This window comes from Meles meles, chromosome 1 (assembly GCF_922984935.1).
Source record: "Meles meles chromosome 1, mMelMel3.1 paternal haplotype, whole genome shotgun sequence".
NCBI lineage: Eukaryota > Metazoa > Chordata > Mammalia > Carnivora > Mustelidae > Meles > Meles meles.
The window spans coordinates 120201922-120214543 of record NC_060066.1 but is presented as its reverse complement, the minus strand read 5'-3'; the positions used below and the strand labels follow the sequence as shown (position 1 = coordinate 120214543).

Sequence of the window (12622 nt, the reverse complement as noted above, 5' to 3'; positions counted from 1 at the left end):
CACTGAGCCACCCAGGCGCCCGACAAGAGGATCTCTTTAAAGATCCAGTCTGTTCTATGTCCTGGGATTCGTGTTCACCATTCAACCCACTGAAGTCTTATTCTCTGCCACTGCCACACCCTAAGCTGTGTTCACAGAAAGGGTCATGATCTCTTCATTTCCAGATCCAGCCCACTCTTTCCAGTCCTCATGTTACTGGGTCTACTTCTTGGCAGCATCTGGTGCTATTGGCCACAGCTTTCTTTCCTTCCTTTCCTTCCTGGCTTCCAATAGCTTATGTTTGCTGTCACTGCTTCCTCTCAGTTTCCTTAGCTGACAACTGTCTGCCTCCCTCCTAAATATTGGTGTTCCTCAGAGTTCTGGCCTATGAATTTTTATTCCCACTCTACAGGCTACGTGGACAGTCTTAGCCATTCCCGTGGCTTTTACTATTACGTGTATGCTGCTGACTTACTCACCTACATCTCAAATCGTCTTAGGCAGGATGGGTTAGGTTAAGGGAGATCAGAAACTATACCCAAATCTTTGTGTAATGTGGAAAACCTTATTTCTTGCTCATAAAGAATCCACCGCAGGTCCAGGTGGTTCTCCAGAGAAACTATCCTCTATATGATGACACAGTGATCCAGCTTCAGAGCCTGCAACCTTACTTTCTCACCACAAATCTCCGTGACCACCCTGCAGAAGGGGTCAGAAGAGGTCTTACTTCAGTGATTAAATGCTTCAACTTCAACTCATTCATAGTCTTTTGGCCACAACAAGTCACATGGCACACACACCCCCAACCACCAGTGAGGCTCTGGGCCAGAAGGAGAGGAGAATTGGTTGTGGGCAAGAACTAGGACTGTCTATCACACAAATCTAGATCTCTTTCACGAGCTCTAGATCTGTGTGTCCTGTTACCCTCGCCACATTTCTGCCTGAATGTTGCACAAACACCCTGAAGTCAATGTGTCAAAGAGTAAACACATTATTTGTCCAATTCTACATCACTTCTATATCTGCACTACTAATCAGTGATAACAATGCAGAAATCTGGGAGCTACCCTGAGCTCCTCTCTCCCATACCCTCCTCTTACAAGTAGTAAATGACTAGATTCATCACCTCTCTTCCCCATCTCTTCTCCTCATGGCCACTGCCTCTGGTCAGACCTCTGCAATGGTAAAGGATTTGCTACCCGCTGCCGGGCCCCTCCCCAGGCCCTCCTATGTTCTGTTGCCTAAACCCAATGTAACCATGTCAGTCTTCAGCCATCTCTCCATTCCCCCTAAGGTAAGGTTTGTTTAGAGTCCTCTGTTACCTGGTCTTTTCCTTCCTCCAGCCTTTTCTCTTCCATTCCCCATCCCCACCTGACCTTCATTCCCCACTGCACCAGCCATGGCAAAATACTTGCATTTCTTGGACTGTAACTAACATGACAAAGCATGTTTTACTCACGCAATTCCTCTGCCTGGAATACGCTTCCTTCTTCTGCCTGTCTAGAAAATGTGATTCATCTTTCAAGACACAACTCATACATCATCTCCTCTACGGTGCTTCTCAGGACAATCAGTCTCCTTCCTTATTATGAAAGCTCCTTTCTTCATTGGGTCCCACTCTTCTGGTGCAGATATCAGCATTTCATTTACAATATTTCATTATGCTGTTTACTCCAGAACTTGGCAATGCATGTGGGTCATAGTAGGTGCTCAGTAAATATTGAATTAATTAATTAATTGTCACTCTAAGTCTTGAGCTACTACTGTTTCCCTCTCTGGCTCTTCTTCATCCTTCAGCCCTTTGGTAACATCTTCTATCTTTTGTCCTTCCTTGTTTTTGCTTCCGCTCCTTTCAAATTCACTTACATCTCGGCACAAAAACAGGCACATAAATCAATGGAGAATAGAGACCCCAGAAATGGACCCTCAACTCTAAGGTCAACTAATCTTCGACAAAGCAGGAAAGAACATCCAATGGAAAAAAGACAATGTCTTCAGTAAATGGTGGGAAAATTGGACAGCCACATGCAGAAGAATGAAACTGGACCACTTTCTTATACCATACACAAAAACAGACTCAAAATGGATGAAAGACCTAACTGTGAGACAGCAATCCATCAAAATCCTAGAAGAGAGCACAGGCAGCAACCACTGTGACCTCAGCTGCAGCAACTTCTTGCTAGACATGTCTCCAAAGCAAGGGAAACCAAGGCAAGAAATGAAACACTGGGACTTCAAGATAAGAAGGTTCTGCACAGCAAAGGAAACAGTCAACAAAACCAAAGACAACAGATAGAATGGGAGAAGATAATTGGAAATGACATATCAGATAAAGGGCTAGTATCCAAATTCTATAAAGAACTTATCAAACTCAATACCCAAAGAACAAATAATCCAATCAAGAAATGGGCAGAAGACGTGAACAGACATCCAAATGGCTCACAGACACATGAAAAAGTGCTCAACATCACTTGGTAGCAGGGAAATACAAATCAAAACCACACTGAGATATCACCTCACACCAGTCAGAATGACTAAAATTAACAAGTCAGGAAATGACAGGTGTTGTCGGGGATAAGGAGAAAGTGTAAACCCTCTTACACTTTTGGTAGGAATTCAATCTGGCGCAGCCACTCTGGAAAATAGTATGGAGGTTTCTCAAGAAGTTGAAAGTAGAGCTACCCTATGACCCAGAAGTTGCACTGCTAGGGATTTACCCCAAAGATACAAATCTAGTGATCTGAAGGGGCACCTGTATGCCAGTGTTTATAGCAGCAATGTCCACAATAGCCAAACTATGGGAAGAGCCCAGATGTCCATCACCAGATGAAGAGATAAAGAAGATGTGGTATATATACACAATAGGCTACTACTCAGCCTTCAGAAAAATGAAATCTTGCCATTTGCAATGATGTAGATGGAAATACAGGGTATTATGCTAAGCAAAGTAAGTCAATCAGAGAAAGACAATTATACAATCTTACCGATATATGGAATTTAAGAAACAAAACAGGATCATACGGGAAGGGAGGGGAAAATAAGACAAAATTAGGAGGACAAGCCATAAGAGACTCTTAATCATACAAAAAAACTGAGGATTGCTGGAGGGGAGGAGGATGGGGGATGGGGTAACTGGGTGATGCACAGTAAGGAGGACACGTGATATAATGAGCACTGAGTTATAATGAGACTGATGAATCACTGAACTCTACCTCTGAAACTAATAATACACTATATGTTAAACAATTGAATTTAATAAATTTAAAAAATGCTCCACTCTTGAACCATGTTGATCTCTGGGAGAACATCCCCTGAGTCCCAGCAACCAGTCCTGGGCCTGGGGTACCCTATGTGGTTCCTTTCTGCTCCCTCTGTCCAAAACCCATCCATGCCCCAGACCCCCAGCTCTGGGTCTACCAGCATGCAGCCTTGCCTGGTTTCACCAGCTCTGCCAGCTCTTCCTTTTCCCTTGCCTGTGAGTTGCTCTGCCCTCTGCCTGAAACTGTCTTTCTGGGGCTCTCTGCCTGCCCAGCTTTTTCCATCCTCTGGTTCTCAGTGTCTGCTCCTTGGACAGACAATCCCTGCTCATCCATTTCATCTAAAGACCTCCCACCATTTAATCTGCTTCTGTCCCTCATGGCCCTTAACACAGTCTGTAATGTCTGTTGTTTTCTTGTTTTTGATTTCTCTTCTCAATTAGACAATAGGCCCCATGAGAAAATTTTCTGCTTTGTTCTCTGAAATATCCATAGCACCTAATTCACACACAGTTTATTTAACAAGTATATGTATTAATATTTTAAATCTTTTTTTTTCAAATTTTAGAATGTTTCTTGTTTCTAAATACCACATAAAAAAATAACATGCCTTTCTTGATTAAGAGATCCAGAGAGAATAATTCCAAGTTAAAGGTGTTTTTTCTCTATTTCAATAGTTTCTTTTAGTTGCTGAGAGGATAATCTGATGAGGATTATCCAATCTGTTCCTCTGATAACTTTGGCCTCATAAGAATTCTTGCTTTATTTTCCATTAACTCCATAAATTACAAATTCTTTTGTAAAAAGAATAATAATTTCAGGGATTATTTTCTTTTGTCACACTTCTTGAATCCTTAAATATCAGATTTCACTCTCAAGGTACTGTTTTCTTACAGAGCCAAACACAAAACACAGTGGAGTGACCAGAACTTCTATGGTGTTCTTAGAAATAACTGTGCTCCAAATTTCTTAAATATCTGTGAATATGTAATAGTGAATCTTTCATAAATTCTCTTTTGGATAATATTTCTAAATCCATATGTTTATTTTTCTAAATTCTAAATTCATCCTCCCTTTACCTTTTACCACTTCTTTTAAGATGCAGAGTACTTAATTAACATTATTTTGTGGATAGATATTTATAAAGAAATGACTCACCTTCACTCTAAAGGGATAGCCCATAACTTTTTTTTTTTTTTAAGATTTTCTTTATTTATCTTGAGAGAGAGAGAGAGAGCCGGAGCATGAGCAGGGAGAAGGGTCAGAGGGAGAGGGAGAGAGAATCTCCAGCAGACTCCTTGCTGAGCACAGAGCCCCACACGGGCTCAATCTCATGACCCTGAACATGACCTGAGTCGAAACCAAGAGTCAGATGCTTAACTGACTGAGCCACTCAGGCACCCTCAGTGATCTCCATAACTCCTAGCACACTTCAAGTCTGCCCAGCTAGTACCTTATGCTTGAATCTGCTTGACGCTGCTCTTTGTCCCTCCTTATCAACCTCATCTCTCTGGTTAGAACAAGTGATATTTGAAGGTGCTTGATGACAATGATAATGCCATATTGATGGGAACTCCACCTTATCTCGCATGGTGGTTAAATGCTTAATTAGAAATACACTTGTCTTAACCCCCATGTTCTAGTGTTCATGTGTCAAAAGATATAAGAGAAGATGTTCATGGGATTAAAAAATATATGGTGTTATAAAAATAATTAAAAAAAATATATATATATATATAAATTTTGGGCTCAAAGGGGAAGTCTGACCTCAAATTTAGACAAGATCTTTGCAACACACAGCTTGAGGGGGTAGTAGCGGTAAATCATGATTTCGTCATCTCTGAAAAGTAGGAGTAGTCACGGAAGCAAGTGAAAAGTTCAGTCTTAGACGATGGGCGTCTTATGACCGGACTTTTTCTTAGAAGGTAAATGCATTTACCCCATGCTTTTAATCTAGATGAAATAATTATTCATGCAAGGGAAATGTCATCTAATTTCTAGTGGTTTCTATCTCTTTTTTTTTCTCTTTAACTCTATTTGGTGGGGAAAGGGTTGTATTTGAGTGGCTGCACATAGCTAGTGGATTTTGTGGCAATTGGTAAGAGTCTCCCAGTACTGGACAAAATGTGCAAAAGTATATATAGTGCCGTTTCTATTTTAATTTATGGTCTGTCAAATGTTTGGGGCGTTGTTTTCAAATGGAAATGTGTTTCCTGCTTTTCTTGGCCTGGATCTGTAAGTATTTATTTTCCTGCTGCACTGTGTGATGGTTTTGTCTTTCAATATGGGGTGGCCCCCAAAATTTTGAAAGGTGGCTGTGGTGGCACTTCTTTGGGACGGTTGTGAACTCAGAGCCACTTACTTGAAGGTTAAGACTTTACAGAAACCTACGATCCTCTCGTCTCCTACGTTCCCAGTGGTGAAGTTTAATATAAATTCATAGCATAAGATCATGCTCTTTTTAGGGCAAATTTCAATATTTTAAAAAATAGTCTCTAATTTATGGTGCTCTACAAAGAGTGCTATTGACTTTTAAATTAGAAAAGGTGCAAAAATGCTAGAAAAATTGTTACCACTGATGATTCTGCTGTAGATGATGGGCTTCCTAGTCTTGTGTCTCAGAATTCTCACCAGATTTCCCTGTTGGCACTTTACCTTACATTATGTTATTTGGTAGAGTCTAATGCATTTATTATTGTTGCTGTTGTACATGGTACATGGTGATTAGTTATCCTTCTCCCAACCCTCCCCATGTCCAAGGACTTGGAAATTGATTCACTTTTTTTTTTTTAATATTTTATTTATTTATTTGATAGAGAGAGAGAGGTCACAAGTAGTCAGAGAGGCAGGCAGAGAGGCAGGCAGAGAGGAAGGGAGAAACAGGCTCCTCACTGAGCCGAGAGCCCGATGCGGGGCTCGATCCCAGGACCCTGAGATCATGACCCGAGCTGAAGGCAGAGGCTTAAACCACTGAGCCACCCAGGCGCCCTGAAATTGATTCACTTTTGAAAGCTGAATAAATAAACACAAATAATAGATGACATTTATTATCTAAATAAATTACCCTAAAATATAGCAGGTATAGACAGAGCCAAAAATTCTTATCATGGGTGTGCCTAAATATGAAGTCAAACTGTGATTTCCTAAAATGTCTTTATTCTTTTATTTAAATCAAAGTGGAGACCATTGTTATCAGCAAAGAACCTGGTTAAGCGAGCTATAGTACATAACTATAACTGAAACACTTATGGTCACTAAAAATGCTTATAGAAAGTTTTGAATGGCATGGGAGGGATGTCTATGATAAAGAAAAAACTTAAAAACAACAACAGAAAAGGAGATATGAAGTCTCAACTAGCTTTTAGGAAATGCATGAAAGATTAACTAAAAAGAAATACTCCAAAATTTTTAATATAATCATCGATAGTAGGATTTCAGGTGATTTTACTCTGCTGCTCTTAGGTACTTTACACTTTTTAGTACAAATAAATAAAAGGGAAAATACAGAAAACTTAACGTAAAAAGTAGAACCGTAGCCTAGATAAGGACACTGACGCTCTTGAAAAGACAATAGTTGAACAGAATAAAAATTCTGATACAGACTAGAGGAAGAGCCTTCATGAGAAAGTGGGTCAAAGCTTACCCAGCACCACCAGGGAGGAGTGAAGCAAATACATTAGACCTCTATGACATTCAGTATTAAAGTCATCCATTCATCTTCTCCCATACTCAGTTCAATTCAATGTTTGCCAAGCAAAACTGTGGTTTTAAATGGCTCTCCCATGTGTTCTGATAGAATGCACTGGTGACACCAACATGTTCCTTATGTCATTTCAGTTTATACATCAGTCTTCTGTGAGTTAGTTGGTATGAGTCCATTCTGGGCCAATCAGTCAATTCTGATTGAATTTTAGCCCTGCTAAAATCAGATTTCTAGACCTGCAAAGCGGAGGACTGGTTGCTGAGGTATAAGAAGAACACCATGTAAAGTCCATGACCACTGTCCTCACTAGAACACCCACCATGATCAGCCTCTCTCTCGTGGATACTGCTCTGGTTTTAAAATCACAGCCTCAGAGTTCACCCCTCTGCTACCTTTCCTTTCTAGCTTTCAAAAAAGGACATTTTTTATTCTCAGGAAGACAGCATGGGAGGTTGGAGTTCTAAACCTGAACCCAAAAATGGTAAGTCCAGGGCAGAAACCATTACCTACCTCACTACTGAGTTAACATGGACTGGATTAACCAGTAACTATACTGAAGAGCTGAATGGGACAACATTTCTGAGGTTGGAAGAATCAAATTTTACCCAAGGCCAAGAAGAGTGTCAAGGGGAACCAGGGAGAACAGTCTGTCCTCCCAAGTTGAGTAAAGGGTGTCTGTGTGCTCAGTACAAGACCAGCTGGGTAGCTTAGGGTAATGCAGTTCACTTCCCTTACTGGCCCCCTATTTATGGCACTGGCGTTGGGAGAACTCACTGTGGCTGCCTTTGACTAGTCACTGTTAAAACCCACCCTGCAAACAAAGGAACCACTAAAAAAGGCAGCAGTTTCCAAGGTCAAGTTCCCCAAAACTTTGGGAAATGCTAGTTTTGGGTTTTGCTTTTGGTTCTCTACTCCCTGGCCTTGACATTGTCTGCTTATGTCCGAGGAAGCACATTTCCCTGGGGTCCATTAAATCTTGGAGGGAGGGACAGGAGATGTATTTATTTGTCAAAGGGGCACATGGGGCTGCAGAAACATGAGGCTCCTCTTTCATGGATGTAGCTGTTTCTTTTTTAAGTTTTTAAGTGAAAGCTCTACTTTTCACATTAAAGGATCCAGGACATGAAACACTGTTCTCTCCTTTTGCAGAGTGGGACTTTCCATTGTGTATGTCCCCCTGGTGGCTTGGACAGGGTGGGGCACCTGGGGACTTAATTTAAGCTGGAAAGATTCATGAGATGTGGCAGATGCACTAAGCCCCTTCGCATTCTCTCACAGACAAACCAAGTGTCAGCACAACAGCTCCAACAATTGCCTCCACACCCTGCTCCCAGGAGCCCACCAAGTAAGCGAGCCATTCTCCCACCCATTTCATCTTGCACGACATGGCATTGGATTTTGTGCCGACAGCTCTGCCTGATGGGACTTGGGAGGGAGGGCTGGGGGACAGGGATCAGAAACAGTTGAAAAAATGAATCGGTTTTTTATATTTAGAGTGTGGTTCTTAACCCGGAGTGCCCCAGGGAGGGAGATCCCTCAGGAGATCAGGAGATCCATGAATCCCCTCAGCTCATCGACAAACTGTGTGTACCGGCGGGCTTGTGAAGATTTTTGAGGGGGACAAGAACTCACGATTTGCACTGAGGCCTCAGAGAGTTCTGGAACCCCAAAGCAGAAAGTTGAAAAGCAGTAGGTAAAAGTCACCTAGCCAGCATGAAAACTATTTTAGGGATCGACCCGCAGGCAGGAACGGTGACTCTCTGGCCTTTAGCAGAGGCCTTCAGAAAGCCCAGCGGGTCATCTGCTCCCTTTCTTTGCCAAAACAGCATACAGCATTTGGTCTTGACCTTTTTTGTGGGGGTCCTGCTGACACTGTTGCTGCTGGTCCTTGTCTTCCTCATCGTGAAGAGCTACAGGAAATGTGAGTGGTCTCCGAGAGATGGGACAGCTCTTCTGGCTCCGACATTGAGAATTAGTCTCGGTATTAGCTCTGAGGGGGAGTAAAACCTGGGTGGCTCACCCTCTCCACAGACTGGGGAACTGATACCCTTGGCTTCTGTCTCTGCCCTCCCTGCCCCTCCACTTTTGCCACCTCCAACACCCACCTCGCCCCCCAGCCTGCAGAGAGAGGCTTCCCATTCCTCCACGCCCCATTGGTGAGACTTGTCCCTCTCTTTCCTGGCCCCTGTGGCAGGCCACTCCAGTCCCTGGGCCCGGGATCCTCCCTTGGACTCTCACTCCAGCCGTGATCCTCCGGCCAAGGTAAGACGATCACACTGTTTTGGGGACCCTGGGCACGTGCATCTTCTGATTTCTTTGATCCTCTATGACCACAGCCTCCAAGTGGCTTCTACAGAGACTGTGGCTTTTATTTATTTTTATTATTATTTTTAAAACTCTGTGTTTCCTTTTTTTTTTTTAAGATTTTATTTGACAGACAGAGATCACAAGCAAGCAGAGAGGCAGGCAGAGAGAGGGGGAAGCAAGCTCCCTGCTGAGCAGAGCGCCCAATGTGGGGCTCGATCCCAGGGTCTGATGTGGGGCTATCCCAGGACCCTGGGATCATGACCTGAGCTGAAGGCAGAGGCTTTAATCCACTGAGCCACCCAGGCGCCCCAGACCCTGACTTTTAAAGAGACACCGCCCTCCAAACTGAACTCAGTCATTCCTCTTCCTTCTTCCTCTGCAGCTTTCATCCCCAGAGGAAGCACTTACCTATGCTAGCGTAGCTTTCAAAATCTTGGAAGAAAAGAGTGAACACCTGACCGAGAAACATTCTGCACCCTCGGACACAGTTGTCTACGCTCCAGTCAAAGGGACAGACTCCACCTACCTTTCCAATGAGGCTTGATGCCGGTCCCGTTTACTCTCGGCTCTGTCTTTATTCATCACTTTCCCTCAGGACAAATTCTGGACCACAGCATGGTCTGGCTGGAGCTGTTTGGGTGGGATCTGGAAATGTTAGCCGGCGGGTTTGAAGACCGAGGGGGAGTGCTTCTCTTGGCCTGAGAAGACACTGCCAGCCCTCCTGCTTGGACAGACAGCCTCTTAGCTCTTTGAGGGCTGAGATGGCCTCCCTGGTCCTCTTCCAGAGTGTATGGTACAGAGCTCAGTGCACAAAGGGTGCTCACTTGGTGCCACTGACCAGATGGGCAAGTGAGCAGGAGTTCCAAATAAAACCAACCAGTCTGCAGTGCTGGCTCCTCCCGTATCATTTATTTGTCTGGTGCTGTCACGTCCAGAGATCCAGAACTCCTCCATAGCCAGAAGCCCAACAGAGGGGATGGTACCCCAGAACAAGCTCAGGACTGATTGGGGCTCGGGTCTCAACCTCGGCCCCAACTAGCTGCATTCTTTTGGTAAGTGTAGCTGCTTCCTCGTGAAAACAGAACTAATAATGTTTACCTCTTAGTTCGAGAATAAGGAAGATGTCATCTTCTATGGTACTTTGTACATCCCAAGAGTTTTACACAAATATAAGTCCCCCTTGTACAAAGCGCTGTTCACATGTGGATGTCCACCTCTTTGCTATAGCATAAAAGATATGCAAAGTGATGTTATATGGGAACCAAAAATTTAAATGTGAACCCCCCCAAATCCTAATGGATGATTGCACAGACAGTCCCAGTAAAAATACCAATAGGATTTTCTTTCCTTTTTTTTTTTTTTAAAGATTTTATTTGTTTGAGAGAGAGAGAGAGAGAAAGCACGAGCAGGTGGGAGGGACACGGGGAGAAGCAGCCTACCCCGCTGAGCAAGACCCCAAGATCATGACCTGAGCTGATGGCAGAGGCTTAACCCACTGAGCTACCCAGGCACTGCCCCCCCCCCCCATAAGAGTATTCTTCATTCAGTAAGGTTACTCTAAAGTCTCTATGTAGACAATAAACCAGAAAGCAAATCCAGGAAAATTTATCAAAAGAAGCAAATAAAAAAAATATAGGAAGGCTAGCCCTAACCACTAACTAAAAGTATTCTTTTTAAATCAAGCATGACTCATTAAAATGTGTTCATGGTTCACAAATAAACAAATGGGATAGAGTAAGAAGACTAGAAATAGATATACATGAGGAAATTGAGAGTAAGATGGCATATCTGATCATTTGGGGGAAATTGGTTTATCTGTAAAAGGTGTTTCAACAGGTAGGCAGCCATGTGGATGAAAATAAGATCAGATCCACATCTCCCTCCTTAAATCAAAATAAATTCTAGATGCATCAAAAATATAACTGTAAAAAAAAGTATAAAAGTACTAGGAGAGCATATGGGAGAACTTTAAAATGTGTGACCCCAAGCCAATAAACCAGAAAAAGTTGGTTAACTGGACTTACAAAATACTGTTCACAATGCCAAGCCTGGAACATATTTGCAGAGCATCTCATAGCCACAGGGCTGATTTTATTAATATACTCAGAGCTCCTGCAAGTCAGTCGAAAAAAAATCAACAACTCAGTAGGAAAAACAAAACAAAACAACTCAAAGGACGAGTCCAGGTTAGTCACAGAAAGGGAAATATAAGTGGCTTTTCAACAGATGAGGAGATTCTCAAGTTTACTCATAATAAAAGAAACAGTAATTAAAACTACAGTTAGGTCTTTCCATCCATGAGATGAGCAACATTCACAAAGTCTGCTAACAAACCACTCAGGCAGGACTGTGGGGAACAAAGACACACATTCAAATGATATGGTTGGCAATTTGGCAAAAGCTAACCAGTTTTTAAATCCTATAGCTGCAAATACATCCTGTGGAAAGTTTAAATTGTGCATAGTTTAAATTGTAGCGTTCACCAAACTGCCTAAAACTTGGTGAGGCTCCTCATACTCTAAGTATACTCCTAGTGCCCAGCATGTGTTCATGGAAGCCTCACAAAAACACTAGGAGGCTACAATGGTCATGATTCGCATTTTAGAAGAGAAAGGGAGGCCCAGAGGGGCCGAGTAATGGAGTGATGTGCTGAGTTCTCACTGCTAGCTCTGGGGCTCACACCCAGGGGGGCTGGCTCCAGAGTGTGCCCGTTTTCCCACTATGCTCAACTCTGCAACAGGGGGAGATCGAGGCAACCCCCAGTGTCTGTTGAGAGGGGACTAGCCAATGGAGTACAATGTAGCCATTAAAAAGAGGGAAGACGCTCTATGTTCTAGGACAAAAAAGATCTCCGAGTTATATCAAACATAAGTTGTTAAGCAGAATTCTGCCTGCTCTGTCCGTGTCCAGGAGAGAATGTGTGTGTGCACGCGTGCGTGCGTGTGCACCTGTATTTGTCCATATCTAGTCTCTGAAAGAAAACACCGTTAACTGGTCTCCGTGACTGCCCCTGGCCAAGGGAGCCTGATAACCGAGGGACTGAGGGGCAGGGAGGGGGAGGAGGTATTGTCCCTTAAAAGCCCTTTTAACTTTTGAAGTTCTCCACTTCCCTTGTTGAGGATCTTCAGGGACGAGGTACCCGGTGATCCCATCCCCACCTGGATTCTGAACCAACTGAGAAGTACCGTCTTCATCACACATTTGGCACTGGAGAACATGGCTGCAGAGAAAGGGACAATCCCCTCCCCTCCCTTCCCCACCTCTGAACCAGTAGCTCAGCTGCGCCCGGGAGTCACAGCAGAGGTCTTGCGTACTTTGAAAGCTGCACGCAGAAGGTTAAAAAAGGAAGAGGAAGGGCAGAGCAGGTTCACCCAGA

The 12622-nt window shown here is 43.3% G+C and overlaps 1 protein-coding gene across 3 annotated transcripts; it reads left to right on the top strand.

Moving 5' to 3' along the window:
• Positions 1-5094: 5094 nt before the first annotated feature.
• On the top strand, positions 5095-10132 carry C1H1orf162 (chromosome 1 C1orf162 homolog). Of its 3 annotated transcripts, none has more exons than XM_046014553.1 (6): positions 5095-5161; positions 7345-7420; positions 8218-8284; positions 8766-8860; positions 9134-9201; positions 9629-10132. In XM_046014553.1, exons 2-6 carry the CDS (start codon positions 7384-7386, stop codon positions 9788-9790), a joined length of 429 nt encoding a protein of 142 aa, XP_045870509.1. In that variant the 5' UTR covers positions 5095-5161; positions 7345-7383; the 3' UTR covers positions 9791-10132. The 3 variants fall into 3 exon arrangements, with proteins under 3 accessions (XP_045870509.1, XP_045870493.1, XP_045870502.1); XM_046014537.1 differs by having other exon boundaries at positions 8766-8920; XM_046014546.1 differs by having other exon boundaries at positions 5114-5161; positions 7375-7420; positions 8766-8920.
• Positions 10133-12622: the final 2490 nt, after the last annotated feature.

What these genes read in the sequence shown, in the direction of transcription:
- C1H1orf162 (XM_046014537.1), top strand. Translation starts at nt 7,384, where the DNA reads ATGGGAGGTTGGAGTTCTAAACCTGAACCCAAAAATG. An exon ending in TAAACCTGAACCCAAAAATG is followed by an intron (nt 7,421 to 8,217) that starts GTAAGTCCAGGG and finishes ATTCTCTCACAG; the next exon opens with ACAAACCAAGTGTCAGCACA. An exon ending in GACATTGAGAATTAGTCTCG is followed by an intron (nt 8,921 to 9,133) that starts GTATTAGCTCTG and finishes CCCCTGTGGCAG; the next exon opens with GCCACTCCAGTCCCTGGGCC.